We start from the raw sequence: 19,042 nt of genomic DNA on the forward strand, positions 1-19,042 counted from the left end.
GCCTCAGCCTGGCCTTGCTGGGCCTGGGGGTGGGCACACCAGCCACTTCCCAATCCTCGATGTCCCTCCTTCTGGGGTGGTCCCAGAGAGGGAGTACCGGATCAAGTGGCAGAGCCCCGGTTCGCCGGGCCTCCTCCAGAGCCCACGGGCACCTTCCCCGCGGGCTCCACGTGCCCCCACCCGAGGCCAGCGCACCACCAGCCTGGCGTTATTCACAGATCTTGTCGGGGAAAAGCCGGCAGGGAACAGGGACCATGTCTTAGGGCTTCTTGCACACAGGCCTCTAAGAGTGGGATCTCTTTTTTGTTTCCACGAAAAACAACTTTTTTTTTTTTTTTTTTTGCAAAACACCTCCTCCATAAACAACATGTAAACAGAAATAGCTGCTTCAAGCTCCGCAAGTATCTCACTGTGTCTTCAAGGGCTTGTCCGAGGAGGGTAGTGGGGAGGGCTGGACAGGGCCATTTTCCTCCTCCTCCGGGGCGCCCTGGGGGTAGACCACGAAACACAGCTCCTGGCCCCAGCGTGTCATTGATTCTGAGGACAGACAGACAGACAGACAGGCCTTGGGTCCAACCCCATGGGACAGGGGTCCTCAGGGAGCTGCTCCCTGCGTGGTGGGTCCCGGACACGTGGGCCACATGCGGGGAGACGTTGGGTGGTGGTCAGGCCCTGCGTCGCCAGCGCAGCTCAAGGGCGAGCCCCCTCGAGGGTCCCATCGCCAGCCCTGGCCCCTGGGGGAGGCTGCCCGGCTCACCAGTGAGTCTGTGCACACACTTTGGTTTGCTTCTCCAGAACACCCCCAGGAAGAAGACGGGCACCCCGGTGAGGATGATGATGACGCCGACCCCACACACCATGGGCTCTGAGATAAAGCTGAAGACCAGCAGGAAGGCCCAGAAGACCAAGTACGTGGCGGGGACGAGGAGGTTCACCTGCGGAGAGTGAGCGGAGGGCCCATGGTGCGGGGTCCCCTGCCCCACCCCCGCCCCACCCCCCTGGGCACCCCCGCGCTTTCCCCCCTTCCCTGGGAGCTGAGACCTGAGAGGTCGGCCCCCTTCTGGCAACAGCCCAACCACCTGGAAGCCCATTCGTTCCCCGATGGCCAGCTGGCCAGATTGCTGAGGTTTTGTCAGAACGTCTGCAGGCCTGACCTCCGCACAGTGACTGGGTGCGGACTTGCAGTTTGCACTCGGGCACGAGGTCGGTTCTTTTCCGGTCCGCCCCATTTCCGGCTCTGAACAACTTCTCCAGCTCAAGGGTTTAGACGCAAATGGGGGGACTTTTAGCTCAGTTTCGAGCCCTTTGAGGGGAGGGGTCCTTAGAGCCCCTTTCGCTGTGGGCTCGTGGAATCTGGTGCAGAGTGTCTGGTGCGTGAGCGAGTGCCTTAGCCTCATGCTCCTGCCTGTAAATGGCGGGGGGGGGGTACGCAGAGCACCCACCTCGTGGGGCTGCTGGGAGGCCTGAAGAGGTCAGGGCACACAGAGCCTGTGCAAACACCACCTGGCACTGATGCTGGAAGTGGGCGAGGCTCGGAGCGCCTCCAGCCCGGCCTCCAGCCCGTCCTCCCCGAGGCCTCACCTTGATGGGCCTGGGGAGCGCCGGCCGCCTCCAGCGCAGCACGAGCAGGCCCAGGATGGTGACGCCGTAGCAGAGGTAGTTGATGAAGGACACATAGTTGATGAGCGTGTACGTGTCTCCCACGAGCATGATCACTGCCGTGGCCCCGCACTGGGAGAGGACGGAGCTGAGGGCTGGCCTCCCGCCGGCCTCCCGCCTGCCTCCCTACGGCCTCCCGTCACCCCTGCAGGCTGTCCTGGGCCTTCCGGCTCAGGCCAGGAGGTTGGTGAGCGCTGGCCCTCCCCTCCCCCCTCCCCTCCCCCCTCCCCTCCCCCCNCACCCCCCTGGGCACCCCCGCGCTTTCCCCCCTTCCCTGGGAGCTGAGACCTGAGAGGTCGGCCCCCTTCTGACAACAGCCCAACCACCTGGAAGCCCATTCGTTCCCCGATGGCCAGCTGGCCAGATTGCTGAGGTTTTGTCAGAACGTCTGCAGGCCTGACCTCCGCACAGTGACTGGGTGCGGACTTGCAGTTTGCACTCGGGCACAGGGTCGGTTCTTTTCCGGTCCGTCCCATTTCCGGCACTGAGCACTTCTCCAGCTCAAGGGTTTAGATGCAAATGGGGGGACTCTTAGCTCAGTTTCGAGCCCTTTGAGGGGAGGGGTCCTTAGAGCCCCTTCCGCCGTGGGCTCGTGGAATCTGGTGCAGAGTGTCTGGTGCGTGAGCGAGTGCCTTAGCCTCATAAACGGGGGGTACGCAGAGCACCCACCTCGTGGGGCTGCTGGGAGGCCTGAAGAGGTCAGGGCACACAAAGCCTGTGCAAACACCACCTGGCACTGATGCTGGAAGTGGGCGAGGCTCGGAGCGCCTCCAGCCCGGCCTCCAGCCCGTCCTCCAGCCCGTCCGTCCTCCCCGAGGCCTCACCTTGATGGGCCTGGGGAGCGCCGGCCGCCTCCAGCGCAGCACGAGCAGGCCCAGGATGGTGACGCCGTAGCAGAGGTAGTTGATGAAGGACACATAGTTGATGAGCGTGTATGTGTCTCCCACGAGCATGATCACCGCCGTGGCCCCGCACTGGGAGAGGACGGAGCGGAGGGCTGGCCTCCCGCCGGCCTCCCGCCTGCCTCCCGCCGGCCTCCCGTCACCCCTGCAGGCTGTCCTGGGCCTTCCGGCTCAGGCCAGGAGGTTGGTGAGCGCTGGCCCTCCCCTCCCCCCTCCCCTCCCCCTCTGTGGGCTGCTCACTGGGGCCAGGGCTCCTCCCTGCAGGCCACCCGCATTGCCGAGAGGCTTGGGCTCCCTGCCCTACCAGCACAGGTCCCCCCACTTACGCAGACGAGGAGGGCAGGGATAGGCGTACAGCGTCTGACGTGAATCATGGCTAGCAGGCTGGGCAGGTGCCCTTCTCGGGCTCCAGAGAAGCAGAGCCTGGAGGACAGAGGTGGTGGGCGCCGTGAGCTGGGCTTGGGGCCTCCCCGCTGGCCAGTTCGTGGACTGGAGTTCTAGATCTGGTGTCCCTCTTGAGGTGGTACCTCTGACCCCCTGCTCCAGGCCCCAACAGCCCCAAAGTGCAGTGTTTCCACTTCCTAGCCTGCCTTCCTCTTGCTTTTTGTTCCTCAGAGTTGGGATCAGACACCTGTTCCTGGGGAGTCCATCGTCCTGGCTTTAGCAGGGCCCCGTCGGGCAGGATTTCTCTCCTCCAGCAAATGCCTGAACGCCAGGGCACCTACCTTGCCTCACCGGGACCACCCTCTCCCCAGCCCAGTCACCTGGAGGAGGTGAACAGGTAGCCGTTGATCCCTCCGAAAGTGGAAAGTGCCACGGAGACGGGCATGACCCAAGAAAAGTAGCCCAGCAGCTTCTCCCCGAAGGTCTGAGTGAGCACAAGAGAGAGGTGGTGTGTGAGCTGGGTGGGGGCGGGGTGCGGCCAGGCACCGAGGGGGCCCCACTCACCACGGCCACTGCGTTGGAAGCCAGCAGCTCCTGGGGGGACATGGCGGAGAAGTAGGCGATGTTGGTGAAGGTGTACACAAAAGTCACCAGCGGGATGGAGATGAAGATGGCTCGAGGTAGGTTCCTGGGGGCAGTGGTGGAGCACATCCGTGTGGGCCCTCTGGGGGCGGGGCCCAGGCCCGCGGAGGTGGGCCAGGGAAGGGGGCAGTGCTTCTGTCTGTCTGGACTCCACCCCCAGCCCCCTAACCCTAGCTCGGGCGCAGGCTAGTGGGAGGAAGGGCCATGTCATACGCTAAGGGGCAGGCCTAAGTAAGCTCCGCCCATAAAGAGAAAATTGCATACAGCTAAACCAAGCCTTGAAAATCCCAGAAGAACCCCGAGAACTCCTTCCCTAGACCTAGGGGGCCCCTGGGACCCCCCATGGACCCGGCCTCTGCTGGAGTTGCTCACTATGAGGTCCCTGGCTGAGCAGCAGAAGGAGCCACTGGCTTCGTCTGCAGGGCCATGTTGTGTGCGCACGTGTGATGTTTGGCCAGATGCAAACAGCGGGACCCATTTACAGTGGAACAGCGATCCTCAGGGTTTCTGAGGCCCAGCAAGGGGCGGTGACTTGCCCACAGCCCTACAGGGCCAGGCTGGAAGACACGCGTCCTGGCTGTCTTTCCAGCGCTGTTCCTGTGGGGCGGTGGCGTGGACAGGCGGACGGCCAGACTGAGGCACAGGGGACAGCAGGTCTGTGTGGGGAGGCTGCCTGTCCCCTTGTCCAGCCCCACCACTTCCCAGGGCCCAGCCCAGTGCGCCGCTCACTTCCGAGGGTCCACTAGTTCCTCGGTGACATAGTTGAGGAAGTTCCAGCCGCTGAAGGCAAAAGAGCCCTGCAGGAAGGCCAGGGCCAGGTGACCCACAGAGGGCGTCATCCAAAAGTCGAAGGCATTGCTGGGCCTCAGCTCCTCGAAGTGTCCTGGGGGGTCCAGAGGTCAAGGGTCAGTGTCGTCTCCCCAGCCCCGGGCGCAGCCCCGCCCTGGCCCTACCTTGGAAGATCTGGACAAAGCCCATGCCAATGATGAGCGACAGGGCCAGCAGCTTCCCGCCGGTGAAGATGTCCTGGATGCGAGTGGCCCAGCGCACACTGGAGCTATTCACCCACGTCAGGAGCACTGGGGGGGAAAGGTGAAAGGGTGGGTGGGCCGCAACTGAGTCCACCTGAGTGGCAGGGGGCGCATACCCTGCAGCAGACCGAGTGCAGGAGGCTGCCCGCTGAGGCCGACCTCTCTGGGGCTGGGAGCTGGAGTGGTTCCTCAGTCCCCCCCCACCCGCGACGAGGCCGGGGGCGGAGGCCCAGCCCAGCCCCGAGGTGGGTACTCACTCAGGCAGGCCATGGAGAGCACGCGGGAGGCCGCGGCAGGCGGGATGCAGTTGGGGAACACAGGCTGCAGCACGTAGTTGGAGAACGTCATGGAGATGACAGCCAGGCTGGTGGGGTACATGATGAGGACCGCGCTCCAGAGCAGCAGGAAGCTGAAACGAGCAAGGGCCCGAGTGGCAGGGGCATCCCGCCCATTGCCTTCCTGGCAGGGCAGGCCCGGGTGTGTGGAGGGGGGTGTACCCCAGGTCCTGGAACCCAGGGGCTGGTGCTTCTGTTGGAGGCTAGCTTTGGTCCTGGGAGGCAGATTTCAACAGACGGCATTCGGCAGGTAAACAGCTACGCGTGGCCCTTAGGCAGGCGTTGGGAACCACCCAGGGAACCAACCACCTTTCTGATGGCCACACAGCCTCTGGCCACAGGCTGTTTTCTGCACTGGGCTGGGGCGTCGGGGGAGGGCTGTCCTGGGCTCTGTGATCTCGGTTCCAGCTGCAGCTCTCGGCAGAGCGCCGTGGCTGCAGGTGGCTGACTGAGCGGTGATCCCGAGAGACTGCACCTTGCAGGGCACTGGCTGTGGGTGGCAAGTAATTTATGTCCCTTCTTCCCCGATTTCACCTCTGCAGAGTGCCCATGTAGGAGTGGGGGCTTTGCTCAAGGCTGCGGGGCTCTACCTGATCCAGGGGGTCTGCCTGGACGCAGAGGAGGGCCTGTCCATGGGGGTGGTCCTAGCTTCTAGTCCAGCTCCCAAGGGTGGGGATCACCTCATCCAGGGACACCATTAACCTCCGGGGCACCACGTTTGGTGTCTTCCTTTCAGTCCTGACCCTCGCACTGTAGCCCTGCTTCCGACCCCTTGCTGTGCACCTTCTCCCCAACACCTCGGTTTCTAGGGCAGCCTAACTCCGTGACCTCCCGCCCTGCTGGGTGCTGCTCCCTCTGTGCAACACCTTGACGCTGGGTGCCTCCAGGCCGAGTCAGGGTCTTGGGTCCTGCTCTCCTTCCCACCACATCTGGTACTCTTTCCAGCTGCACAGCACGACTCTGCTGTCTCGGGCCCCAGGCCCCTCTGAGGGGCCCCAGAAGAGAGCACCCCGGGCTGCACAAGCCCTGCCACTTCCACAGCTGCCTTGTTGAAGTCCCCTGATCCAAACTTTGTACCCTCCAGCCTAGACTTTTTCTCTGAGCTCCAGGCCACCCCACCCCCACCCTGGCCCTGGGTGAGACCTGACTGAGCATTTCCCCAGACGTGCCACAGACCCCACCAATGCACCAAGCCCCACCCGAAAATGGGTGGGGCTTCCATCTTTGTCCCCTCACCCTCCCAGGAACCACTGTCTTTGAAGCCTGTCCAGGGGGAAAGCAAACGTCATTTGTGCCACACCTGCCTCTCCCTCACGCCCCCCTGGCTGCCAACTCCTCCTCAATGGTTCCGGAAACTTCCTGTAGCTCTGTGGAGGCCCTCAGCTTGGGTTGGCTGGACACCCGCAGCAGGCTTGCTCTCCCTCCTCCCCCAGGCTGCCCCACCCGCTCCGGGCCCTGGTGCCTACCACGGATCTAGACCCAGCTGGCCCTGTTGCTAGCCCAGGCTACCGCCCTCTGCATGTGCTCCACCTCCTCGCTGCTCAGCCAAGGAAATGCCACTCTTCCTCCAAGCTTGGGCACAAACGTGGTTTTTCTGGGGAGGCTTCCCTAGGTGCTTGGTACCCCGTTCTCTTGGTTGCTGGGCCACTGCCTCTCGAACACACCCTCAGAGCTGGGATCCTCTAGGTTTTAATCACGTTTGAGGGGCAGCTTCCCTGTCAACCATGAGCAACGTGAGGACAGGGATGCATAGTCTATCACAACATCCCCGGCCTTCAGCACATGCATAGTAGGTGCTCAGCTAACGTTCACTAGCGAATAAAGGAGTACTGGGAGCTATTCAAAGGGGAGCTCATGCAGGGTGCTGAAAGGAATGTAATGTCCCCTCCCACCCCACTTCTGGGCTTCCCGGATGCTAGCAATTACCTAGAGGTTTCAGACAGTAAGGGCCTCCCCATCCAGAAGCACTGGGAAAGGGGAGGGAGAGTGGGGCTTAGAGACAGCTTTATTTGAAAGGAAACAGAGAAGTCAAAAGGCCAGCTGGAGTGTGCAGCTTGAGCGGAGTGGGCACTGGTCCCGCCTGCCCTGGCCTTGGAAGGTGGTCCGACAGCCCCCATGCCCTTCCCTCCATCCACCCCCACAACCTTCCTGCAACGTGAGGAGCAGAAGAGCTGTCCCAGGTCTAGACCCACTGGCCATCCATTCTGAGGAGCGCCCCCCCCAGGCCCACCGAGTCGCTGGTGCCCCACACTCACCCAGACAGGCCCCCGAAGATCTCGGTGACATAGGCATAGTCTCCGCCAGACTTGGGGACGGCGACTCCCAGCTCTGCGTAGCAGAGGGAGCCCAGGGCAGTGACGCCCCCGCCCAGGACCCAGACGCAGAGGGCCAGACCCACAGAGCCAGAGTGCTCCAGGACCCCCTTGGGGGAGATGAAGATCCCGGAGCCTATGATGTTCCCTGCGGGGCAGACGGAGAGGCCGAAGTGAGGGAGAGAACCCCACCCCCAGGCTGCTCCTTGGAGCGGAGGGAGGGGAGCCTGGAGGTGTATGGATGACGCTGGACTCCTCGAACCCTCGACCACCCTGGACTCACCTGCCCTCCGTATTCCCTGGCATGGGAGCAGCACCTTGTCCATTCAGCCAGGCTCCCCTGCCAGAGACGGGTCTGGTTCTGAGTTCCTCTGCTCGCCCCCTTCCCGCTTCCTGCCCCTTACTCCCAGGAGGTGGGGCAAGCACGAGAGAGGAGGTCCAGCCACGTGAGTGATGGCGGAGTGGCGGCCGCCCCTGTGCATTCCCACGGGGCCCAGACTCAGCCCCTTGCCCCCCGCTGAGGCCTCTAGTCTTCTGGGCCCCCAGCACCTGTCCCACTTCCAACCTGCTGGTCAGAGCTGGCCTCCTAAAGCAACGCTTTGACCATGACACTTTCTTGCCACTTTCCTAGGGGTTGAAGTCCGAACACATAGAGTGGCTCAGGAAGTGCACCTCCTCTAGGAAGCCCTCCTTGACCATGCTGGTTTGGGGTCCTCCCCCACTTCACACCACCTGATGCCCCACTGTGGTTGCCCAGACCCTGCCCCATACTTTGTTTGTCTTCCATCTCCCCTTTCCCCGTAAAGGAGCCCCTCAGCCTGCCTCCTCCCTGACCTAGCACCCAGGCTGTAGACACAGACTCTGAAGGGACCTTGCTTGATTCCTGGCTCTGCGACATGTTTCAGGTCTTGGGCAAGGGCCAGCGGGGCCCGTTTTCAGGGCTGGGGCTTGGCCAGCAGCCATCATGCAAGGAACGGGGAGGGCAGTGGGGCGGGAGTCTTGGCCCGGCCCGAGGTCCAGACACGGACCGCCTCTCGCCGTGGGACGGCCCTCTAGTTGCAAACAGAGGTCGCTGCTCTAATCCCAGGAACCTAGTGGGAAACCCCAGCTGGGGTTCAGGAGACCTGGGGACCTCTCCCGGCTCAGGTCCCCTTCTGAGTCCAGTCTGCACAACGGGATTATTATGAGGATTCAGCGAGATACTGTCAAGGACGCCTCAGCTATACCCAGATGTGCTCAGCATCTTCGCTGGTGTGATGCTGTGTATTGTCTGCAACCTCATCTGCCTCCTCAGAGCATCGCAGGCGCTCAGTACATACCTGTTGAGTCAACTCATGGATGAATAAATGGCCTAATGCCCAACGCGGCACCAACGTGACCTAATGTGAAGGACTCACTTCCTCACCTGGGAAGTCGGGGCAGCACTCTCCGCCCGCTCACCCACAGGGGGACTGTGAAGGGGAGCAGAGCAGGTGGCTGGCTTCCAAGGCTCGGGTGCGAGTGCAGTCTGCTTCGGGCACGGAAGGTCTGCCTTGCGGCCGGGGCTGACTCTGAGTCCTGGGCACTGGGGGCAGGGGCAATGCTCCCTCAACTCACAGTGTCTGGGAGTGGAACGGTGGGAATGCCCAGGGCCCAAGCCAGGATCTGCAGAGCAGGTTCCCAGGACAAGCACGAGTCTGAGCGTCCACTTAGCCATAGGCTCCCTGCTAGTTTGGGGTAAAGGGGGGCCAGTGCTCTGGGTACCTGGGTGTCATCATCTGTGTCCATGAATCAGCTCATGTTGCTGGCGACCTGCATCGGGCCCTGCCCCCAGAGGACCTTATCCCCGGATCCACAGTGCACATGAGTAAAACGGCACCATTGCTGGGACCTGGGGCTCAGTCCCCGACATGATTGCCCCAGCTGCCAGTGCCCGGCGGAGGTGGGGTGCACACCCGCCAGGGCAGAGCCTGCCTGCTCCACCTGCCAGGCCCACAGGCAGGTCTGGAAGAGGACACAGCCGCCGTGGCCAATCTGCATGCATCCCTTGTCCACGGTGCTGCCCTCCACCCCCACCCCCGGCCGACACAGATTTCCAGTCTGGACAGCCCCGACGCCCCACTTGGTTTTCCAGTCACATCCCAGGAGCCCTAAATACATCCAGATAAGGATGAAAGAATTCCCGTCCTCTAACCCCCAGAGGTAAGTTGTGCCCTCAGCCTGCTTCCAGCAGGGAGACGGAACAACCTCCCTCATCTACGATGGGGGCCCAGGGCCTGGGTGGGCTGTTGGGTTTCTAAAAGGCCTTTGAGTTCACTCTACCCGGCAGCAGAGTCTATGTTCTCAGGACCTGGTGGAGTGGGATTTGCCAAAAGCCAGTGAGGTTGGAAGCCAGCGGGGGCTGGGTGGCCTTGGAAGGAGCTGGGTGCTTTCGGGCTGGGGGGTATCCAGGGCCCCAAGCCACCCACCCTGAGTGGACCCCACCACTCTACACAGTTCAGCCTGGCAGGGCCTCATGGGCATAGCCATCAGGGAAGCTACACCTGGCACCTTGTCCCCGAGGTGGGGGTCTGAAAGGGGCAGAGTGCTAGCCTGTGCCTGGGAGCTGGAAACTTGAATGCTGGGATCCGGGGAATGGGTTGGGGGTGAGGCATCGCTCTTGTTTTGGACACATGGTCTCGGGCTACAGGGAAGAACTACTGCCCATGGGCTAAAGGAACGTGTGCGCCAGCTAATGTGTCCTGTTCTTGGGGGTCTCTGCTTCCGGGCCTGCACAACTGCAGTTTGTGCTAGGAGGTGGCAGGAAACCCCGGGGGGTCCTGGGCTGTCCTTGACCCCACTCGCATAGGCCAGGTGGGGCTCTGCAAGGATCAGCAGGGGCTGTGGGCTTGGGTGGGTGGCACAGGGCAAGGAGCGGGAGGGAGGACGGTGAGGACGGGGCTGGGGGCCTCTGGCACTGGGATGAGCCAGGAGGTGTGGGGGAGGGACCATGGGGGTGCTGTGGGGGCGCCCGCCCAGCCCTTGGTGTCGGGGTGCACGGGCCTCCCTCTCAGTCCTCACGCTCAGGCCCAGCAGAATCAGCTCTGCCTGATTCAGGGAGTGGTAGTGGACAGGCCCAGCCCTAGGGGACCCTGCTGTGGAGGAAGGGGAGCAACGGGAACTGGGAACAGGGGACGGGCCAGGACACGCTGCTGAGCGCCTGTGCAGGTGTCTGACTGATGGCCGGCTGCAGAAACGCGGGTCATGAGGCCTCCATGTTCCTGTCCCCTGTGGGATGGCTGCTCGGTGGTGCCTGCAGGTCCTCGGTGGGGACGGAGCTCCTGGGCAGGTGGGTGAGGATTCGAGGAGGGCCCTTCCACTCTCCTCTCGGCCCTCTTCTCTCAGCCTGCGCTGGGTGGCTTTTATCACATTAAGATGTTTGGCCTGATGGGGCTTACCCGGCTCCGAGGAGGAATGAAGAAAGGGCCATTGTTCCCGCGGCTGCTGCGGTGTGCATTGACCTATTTCTGGGAGGCAGCGGCGGACCACGGAGGTCACAGGGGTGGACCGTGGAGGTCATGGTGGTGGAAGGAGCCAGCTGCCCGTGGTGTGCGTGTGGGGAATGCACAGTCTGGCTTGAGCAAGGGGCGGGGGGTCCCGTCAGGCTGCTGGCACCCCCTTTCAGCCCTAGAAACACTTTCAGGAGTTGGTTGTGCGGCCTCAGGCCAGTGCTGCCCTCTGGGCCTCAGTTTCCCCTTTTGCCAGGGAGGGTCACTGGGCTAGCGGGCAGCAGACGGCTGGTCCAACCCTGACTTTGGCAGAGGCACTGCGGGCAGGACGGCACGTGTCTTGTCCACCTGCCCGGGGCCCAAGGACACAGTCTGCTCAGGGCCCCTGCCCGGCACTACGTAGGTCGCTCTCCAGCTCACTGGCCTCCCAGAAGCAACACTGCCCCCAGGAAGTCCTCCGGACTCCTCACCTTGGCCCCTATCACCTGGTCCCCGCCCCACTGACAAGGTATCTGAAGGAGGGCCAGGAAGTGATCCCTTTATTTCCCACCCTGAGGGTAGGGTCCGTGCCGGCTGAGGGGAAAGGCCTGGGCTTCCCCCCAAAGGACAGAGAACGCGTGGGCCTAGGTTGCCTTACGCCCGCCTTGCCTATCCCCGACACAGAGCACGGTCGCATCGCTCCCCCAGGCCTGCTCAGGGGCTGGCCATGGGACAGGCCTTCTTCCTTTGCTCTGGGCAGTGCATCCCAGCACCTTCCATTACGACATGATCCATGAGGCCCCTGGCCTCCAGATTCTTCTCCAAAGAGCTCCAAACCTCCATCAGTAGGTCCTAAGGCCCCCAGGCCATGTGCAATGGGCAACTAGTAACTCGTTCTCAGTAGCTGAGAACTCCCAGATCTGGGTTCAAACCCGAGACCCTTGAGGTGGGGGTCTGTGGACATGGCACCACATCCGTCTGAGCCTTTCCCCTGTAAGACGGGGAGAGGAGGCCGTGACACAGCATGCTCCCACCGTGCCCGGCCCTGGCCCCGCGGAGGACCCAGGAAGTGCCTGCGGGTCTTAGTGTTATCATTCCCCCTCAGAGACAACTCAGGCCACTCGATCTGGCCTTTGGAGACCTGACTCCCATGGGGCCTCAACACCCTGGGGTCAGAAGCCAAGGCCCTGATTGGGGGGCCCTGCTGGCACCCTGTGCCTCTAAGCACATGAACGTCCTTACAGTGAGCATGTGTCAGGCATCCCTTTCGGGGGACAAAAGTTCCTGCTGAGGTCTTGGCAGAACTCTAGGGAGGTGAGTGGGGCGTTTCCAGGACACGCCTGAATTGCCCATTGACCCGCACGCATGCCTGGCCTAACCCACTTTCCTTCTGAGAGGGATGAGCCGCAGTGTGCAGCTCTCTCTGCCTGGCCCGCCCGGCCCAGCCTGGCCGTGTCTAGCGAGCCTCACCCCTGCCCTGTCTCCAGGCTGAGTCTCACTGGGTGCCTGATGAGCTCCATGTGGTAGCATCCAGCTGTGAAGCCACAGGCTGCACCCCTACTTGCCTCGTTTGCCACCAGCATCTGGCCGGTTGGCCCCTTCCTCCCCCAGGGCAGCCTCCTGGCTCTCCTCCCCTTTCACTGGCTGCTCCTTCTCAAACTCCTCTGCTGGTTGCTTCTCATTTCTCCTCACGCCTGGACAGCGGGTGCCCGCAGCTTGGTCTTCGGGTCTTTTCCCTTTTCTTTCAACACTCGCTCCCTTGGCGACCTCACCCAGAAACCTCAGCTTCTGCTGGCAACTCCCAAATCGATATTCCTCGCATGGACCTCCCTGCTAAACCTGCAAACCCAACTGACCGCTCAACGGGCATCTCGCATGTCACGTGTTCAAAACAGGATTCCCGACTCACAGCCCTCTCTCCCCCCCGGAAACCTGCTCCTTTCACAGTCTTCCCGGATCAACAAATGGCGGACCGTGCTCCCAGTTGCGCAAACCCCACCCTGGTGTCACTCTTGCCTCCGCTCTCTTTCCCGCGTGTCGTCATACATCCGTCGCCATCACAAACCCTTCAGCTCCCCCTACCAGACTCGCCCAGAACTGAACCTCCTCCAGGACCCCCGCTGCTGCCGCTGTGCTCTGAGCCACTGCCCCCGCCCTCCTCTTTGTGTTTTATAACCCCACCCAAGGGTACGGTTATCGGCGAGAGAGGTGAGAGAGAGAAATCGTGCATCACCCTCTTGTGCATGTCCCGGCCGGGGATCAAACCCTCACCGTGGGTATGTGCCCTGACTGGGAATCAAACCCGCAGTCTTTGGTGATGGGATGATGCTCCAGGCAACTGAGCCGCCTGTCCAGGTGACTCAAGTATCCTCCAGACCAGACTTCCTGTTTCTGCCCCTGCTGCCCCAGCTGCTGCTCTAATAGTGAGCCCCATCGCATTGCACCCCCTCCCTGCCCCTCCCCTCCTCTCACACCATCTCCCTTTTGCTCAAAGCCTACCCAGGGCTCCCATCACACAAAGCGAAGAAGGCAAAGTCTTTACTGGGGCCTGTAAGGCCCACACAAATTGGACCACAACTGACTCCTGACTCGTCTGTTATCTATCGTCCCTCCTCCTGCCTTAATTGTCTCACCTCAGCACGGGTATCACTACCCTGTTGGCTACACATTCAGCTCGCTTATCTTGCTCGCCCTTTGACTTCCGTGCTGGGATGTCAGCGTCAGCAGGACAGAGACTTTGTCTGTGTCGCTCCCTGCTGTGTCTCCGGCACCTAGAACAGCGCCCGACACTGTTCAGTACCTGATGTCAAATGGATGAGTGAGCGTGCCCAGTGCTGGCAGGCCCTGCCCTGGCAGCCAGATCTGTCTTGGCCCCCCGAGGCTTCCCAGAGCACACAGGGCATCTGGCCCTGGGCTGGTTGCAGCCTCAGGTCCTCAGTTTCCTCCTCTATAAACTGGGGCTGAGAGGAGGCACAGAGACGCTTCTGAGAGACTTTAGGCCTTCTCAGGATTTTCCTCTGGGCAGCCCAGCCACCTCCAGTCCTGAGGAGCACAGACGGGGGCCGGGACAAGGCTGGATGGGCAGGGATGGGTTCCTAAGGAGACGGGACTCATGAAGCAGACCCCTGAGTCCCTGAACATACTCGAGCATGACGAACAAACACCTGCATGGACTGGATACTTGAGTCAAAGGGAGAAATCAAAGACCGGACAGCTTGATCAGCAGACCCAGGGGTGACCCCCACTCTGTGGACCCAGGCACTTCCCTTCCTGGGGTGGAAGGGTGTGGACTGAGAAGAAGCTGGCAGAGGTCCCTGGGTCAGGACAAGACACCCTACACGTACAGCCCTGGCTGGGGTGCGGGAGTTGAGGGGGGAGGATTTCTGTCCATCTGTTTGTTCGTCCTTCCGTAGTGGAGAGCTCAGTACATCCTGGCCAGAGGCGCCCCTGGCTCAGTCTTACCTTTTCTCCATCAGGGACTGCGAATCTGGCCCCAATTTCACCTAGCAGTAGGGCAGTGTGTGAGGACAGACAAAAGATTGAAAAATAAACCCAAATCTGTTCCCAAATCCTGAGTCTGTCGCCTGCAGCGATGACATTCAGCCCTCCGCTGCAATGTCTACGTCTGCCCAATGGGTATACAAATTCCCGTTTTGCAAGGCAGGAACGAGCACCGAATGCGATAAAGGGAGGGCGCACTTCTGTAAAGTGAGAAGAGGCGGTTTTCTGAACAAGTGCTGGGTGCGCCGTGTCCCACACGGCCCTGCCCCGGCTGGCTTTTGCTCCCGCTGGCCTGTCCCCTGATGCTGTGCTCCCAGAGGCCAGCAGGTGCTGTCTGAAGCACATCGTAGGTGGGGGTCACAGTCCAGCCCAAAGCCCTTCCATTCCGTTCCATTCTTGAAAGCCCCATGCCTGAGTTGGGATGGGACAGGAAGGTTAAGGGAAGAGGGTTTTAGGAGCTTCTGGGAAGATGTATCTGGAAGTCTTACAGACAAGTTCGGTGGCTGGTAACACACAAGGAAGATTATGGAGTATAACATAAAGTTCTCAAGACTTTTGAAGCTAAAATGTGATACTTTACAGACATTTTTAATTTTGACCAGCTTCTCTGGGGCAGGGAAGTGGGGTGATATGTGGGAGGTGGGCCCCCCAGGACAGTGACCGGGGAGTAAGTCGGTGGGTGCCTTCAGGGCAGCTGATGGGGGGGGCAGTGCTGACCCTGACTCAGTCCACACCTGCCTCTTCCCTCTTCTCCTGTCACCTTCTGGTCCAGGCTGATGCTCCCCTGGTCTGTCTCTTGCCCAGCCCAGCCTCTTGCCTGCAGTCACCCTTCAAAGCTCTCCAGGGAGGGTTGCCGAACCACCATGGAGTGTCCTGGACGGGTCAGGCCACCTGGGTTCTGTTCCTGAGTCTGCCCCCCGTGGGCAAGTGACCCCTGAGGAGGCAGAGTAGGAAAACAGCTCAAGGACACTGGACCCGCGGAGGTGGCCCAGAAAGAGCGCTGTAGCTGGCTCCAGGCATCCCTCGACCCCAGCCTCTTGGTCCATCCATGATGTGTGGGCTTCCCCTTCCTGGGGACACAGCGTCTGGAGAGAGTGTGGACCGAGACAAAGCTCTAACCAGTACCTCGGCCAAGTCCCTGGAACCAGCCCTTCCTGCCAGCAGTCAAGCAGGGGCACCTTAGGCCAAGAAGGTCTCAGGGCTGGGCCAGTGCTCCTGGAAGAGGCCATTCCAGGGCCAGTGGGGAGGCGGAGAGCTACCTGCTGGGGGGCTGTGTTCTGGGACAATTCTTGGTGTGCGTTCAGGGTCTAGCCAGGAGCCAGGACCCGGGGCCGGGGGATGGGTGGGCAGTAGATGCACCAGCAGTTCCCACTGGTTGTGGGGGAGAGAGATGGAGACCAGTCAAGATTCCTCTCATTCATCGCTCCAGCCGTGGCTCTGGAGACACAGGAGGGTCTCTGAGGCACCAGGGGTGGATGCCTGGGTTTGCTAGTGCCTGAGAAGTCAGTGTTCCTGACTTAGGACAGAAAGAGGAAAATCCCCCACTGGTCTCACTGTCCCCTGAGCCCTCTGTCTACCTAGCAGTCCGCGTCTGGGGCAGGACACCTGGACGCATTCTGGGGTGAGGGGGCAGGGGTCCGAGTGCCAGAGGATGAGTGCCTGTTGGGGTCCCAGCTCCAGGAGGGAGCCCTTGGCTGTCCTGCAGGCTGGGTCCGCCTCCCGCCAAGGCAGCCTCCTACTGTGTCTGGCTGCCCCGCCCCCAGGGTTCTGCCACGAAACTTCAACAAATGTACTCTGAACCTATTTCCCCACTAGCTGGCTCTCTCTGTTTGTCCGGTCTGCCCGCAGTTTCTCCTGTTTTTGAAGACTAAAGCACTCACTTCGCATGGCACTTGGCCCCTGCACATAGTAGGGACTTAGCTTGAGGCACAGACCAGTACTTGAGGCCTTAGCCGGGTCAGCCCATCCAGCCCCCACAGTCGCGGGGTTCCCGCACTCCAGGCAGGACCACATCCCCTCCATTTCATAGATGAGAAAACTGAGGGTGACCTCCTGGGGGGCTCCTTGGAAGGTGGGGACGAGCCCTGGGGCGCGACACCGGTGCTCTGGCAACCCCCTCACCTACTGCCCTAAGCTCGCAGGCCGGTAGGAGGGCCAGGAGAGGGGCGCTCGTTTTCCCAAGCGGCTGTGCCTCAAGCCCTCGGCCTTGCAGCGTAGGCACCCTCCCGCCAGGGGCCCTGCTCACCGATGATGATGGTGCAGGCGCTGAACAGCCCGATCTCCTTCTTGAGCGTCACCCGCTCCGAGGCGCCGGGGCCCGGCCCTGGGCCGGGGGAAGGCGAGGGCGCGGGGCCGGCATTCCCGCGCCCGCTGGGCTGCTGCGTGGGGCCGGCCATTTCGCGGTCCAGCTGTGTCCCCGCTCCCTGCGCTGTCCCGTCTATCCGACTGGCCGCCTGTCCGTCGGTCCGTCCGTCTGTGGGTAAGCTCACTAACTCTCAGCCCTTGCAGCCCGGACAGCGCACTCAGGCGGGCGCATGCGCTGGCGCGGGGCCCGGGCGGTGGGCCCGGGGCTGCGGGGGCTGGGGAGCGGCGGAAGGAGGGCCGGCCGGCACCCCTCCCCCACCCTCCTCAAAGGAAACTCCCCCCGCGGCCCCTCTCCTCAGTCCTGGCCTTGGGTAGAGCTGGAAGAACTTTGTAGTTGAGAGAAGGAGGGGCCCCTCCTGCTGCCTGAGTTACACCCACTCGTGGGGTGGGTGGTGTGCGATGGGGGGCCCGGACTCAAAGGCAAGACTGACCCTGCCCTCAAGGGGGCTGAGGACGCGGGCGGAGCGCGAGTCGCCTGTGTGTAGGGACCGCGGGGTACCAGCGCCTGGGGAGGGGTGCAGACTGGGTGGAGGCTGAGACCGGAGACGCAGGAGCGAGTGGCGCGGCCCGGACGCCAGCTTTTTCCGACCCCTCCTCGGCTTCCAGACGGTGGTGCGCGGGGCGAGGCGTGCTCCGCACCCACGCGCCGAGTCTGGAGCCCCCGGCCCTCATCCAGGGAGGCCCCGTTGCCTTGTGCGCGCCCTGGAAGGGGTTTGCGCAGCCGCCCCCACCCCCGCTTCCGCACCCGCCCGGGTCTGGGCTGCGCCGGGCGGGTTCCGTCTGCAGACGCCTCTGCAGGTGGATGGGAGTCGGGGGCCAGTGGACTGGGACTCTGGAGTCGAGGCCACCTCAGCTGCTGGGAGACTCAGAGAAAGGGGCTGTGGCCTCTGAGGTCACAGGAGGAGGTCGGGCTTGCCGGCTCGGACGCAGGTTTCCTCCTCCCGGAAGCCGTCCGGATTGTGCCGCCCCGGCCGCGGGGCAGACACTCGGAAGGCCGCGTCGGGGGCCACCGGCGCTGCGGGCGGGGCGAGCCTGGCACGGGGCGGCCCGCGGCGGAACAGCCTTTGTCCTTTCCTGGCGGCCGCCGCGACGCGCTCTCCCCTGCATGTGGATGAGGCCGCGCCGGGCTCCCCGTCCTTCCCCCGCCCGCGACCTCGCGGCCCGCGAGGGGCCCCGCCCGGGGTCCGACGGCCGTGGGGGGACCGGGGTGGGGCTCGGCCCAGGGCCGGTCCTGGGCTGTGCGCCGGGCCTCGAGGTTCGAGCGTGGCGGTGCAGGAGTTTGTCGCCTGAGAAGGGTCTTTAGAAGTTGAGGGGGGTCCTAGGGGTAGAGAGCGCGGTCGACACTGGGCGGGCGCGCTGGAGGGCACGGGCAGGGAGGCCACCCGGAGAAGCTTCACCCTTCGCGGACCCGTCGGAGCCGGCATTCTTGGCGCCCTGCGCTTCCCGCCCCAGAGACGCGTTCTGGGCCGACTCTCTTAAAGGAGCCGGGCGCGCGCGGAGGTGCGGAGGGGGTGGGGCCGGGGTAGTGGGGGAGGCGGCAGAGTGCGGCAGACTCTCGCTCTTCGAGGGTAGTCTCCACCTGCTGGTTGCACTCTCCGCGTCCAGGAACCCTCTCAACGCGAGGGTCCAGCCAGGGCTAGCGCTCTCTGGGGCTGGCGTGAGTCTCGCTAGCCAAGGGGCCTTGGTGTTCCAGGGTGGGTGAGCCACTCACTGGCACCCGAAATGCGGGCTGTGTGAGAGGGGCTGACTCTAGCGCACCGCACAGGGTGGACCTGCGCCCAGGCCCATAGTTCAGGAAGTCATTTTAAGCGCAACTGAACTAGAATCTGCAAACCTCAAAGGGAAGAAAAGGTTGGTAAAACTGTTTTACCATACAGCCAATCGGTACAATTCCCCACAGTAACAATGAAAAACAAGGGAAACTACAGGATCGATTCAGAAAACAGCCACCCACCGTTTAAACGAACAAAACCTCTGAACCGATCAGAAACAGAAGAGAACTTTCTCAGTCTGGCAAAGTATCTACCCAAACCCAAACCCAAACCCAAACCCCACCAGGAAACAAAAGAACGACAAAATCCTGCAGCTAGAATCATGCTTAATAGTGAAATGTTGGGGTGTTTTTCCACTGAGACTGGAAATGAGAAAGAACGTTAGCATTCTTCAGTTCTATACACCGCTGTGCTGGAGGCTCTGGCTGCTGGGAGCAGGGCAAGAAAAGGAAGTAAAAAGACACACGTGTTAGTGGCCAAAATCCAGAACACTGACAATGCAAAATGCTGGTGAGGGTGCATAGCAATAGGAACTCTCACTCATTGTTGGGGGGATGCAACACAGTGCGGCCGCCTGGGAAGACAGCTTGGCAGTTCCCCACAAAACTAAAATAACGCCGACCGTAGATCCGGGATTCACGCTCTTTGGTGTTCACCCAAAGGAGATGAAAACTTACATCCCCCCAGAAACCCG

General features: G+C 62.2%; 1 protein-coding gene across 1 annotated transcript; it reads right to left on the reverse strand.

Annotated features, from left to right (window-relative positions):
• Positions 1-316: 316 nt before the first annotated feature.
• On the reverse strand, positions 317-16,743 carry SLC7A10 (solute carrier family 7 member 10). The gene is made up of 11 exons (XM_037030793.1): positions 16,458-16,743; positions 7,209-7,413; positions 4,876-5,027; positions 4,541-4,666; positions 4,317-4,470; positions 3,510-3,633; positions 3,326-3,429; positions 2,888-2,984; positions 2,484-2,633; positions 758-935; positions 317-537 (listed from the first exon to the last, which is right to left on the reverse strand). Exons 1-11 carry the CDS (start codon positions 16,606-16,608, stop codon positions 407-409), a joined length of 1,572 nt encoding a protein of 523 aa, XP_036886688.1. The 5' UTR covers positions 16,609-16,743; the 3' UTR covers positions 317-406.
• Positions 16,744-19,042: the final 2,299 nt, after the last annotated feature.

This window comes from Sturnira hondurensis, unplaced genomic scaffold (assembly GCF_014824575.4).
Source record: "Sturnira hondurensis isolate 20B ecotype Veracruz unplaced genomic scaffold, ASM1482457v3 Scaffold0020884, whole genome shotgun sequence".
Lineage (NCBI taxonomy): Eukaryota > Metazoa > Chordata > Mammalia > Chiroptera > Phyllostomidae > Sturnira > Sturnira hondurensis.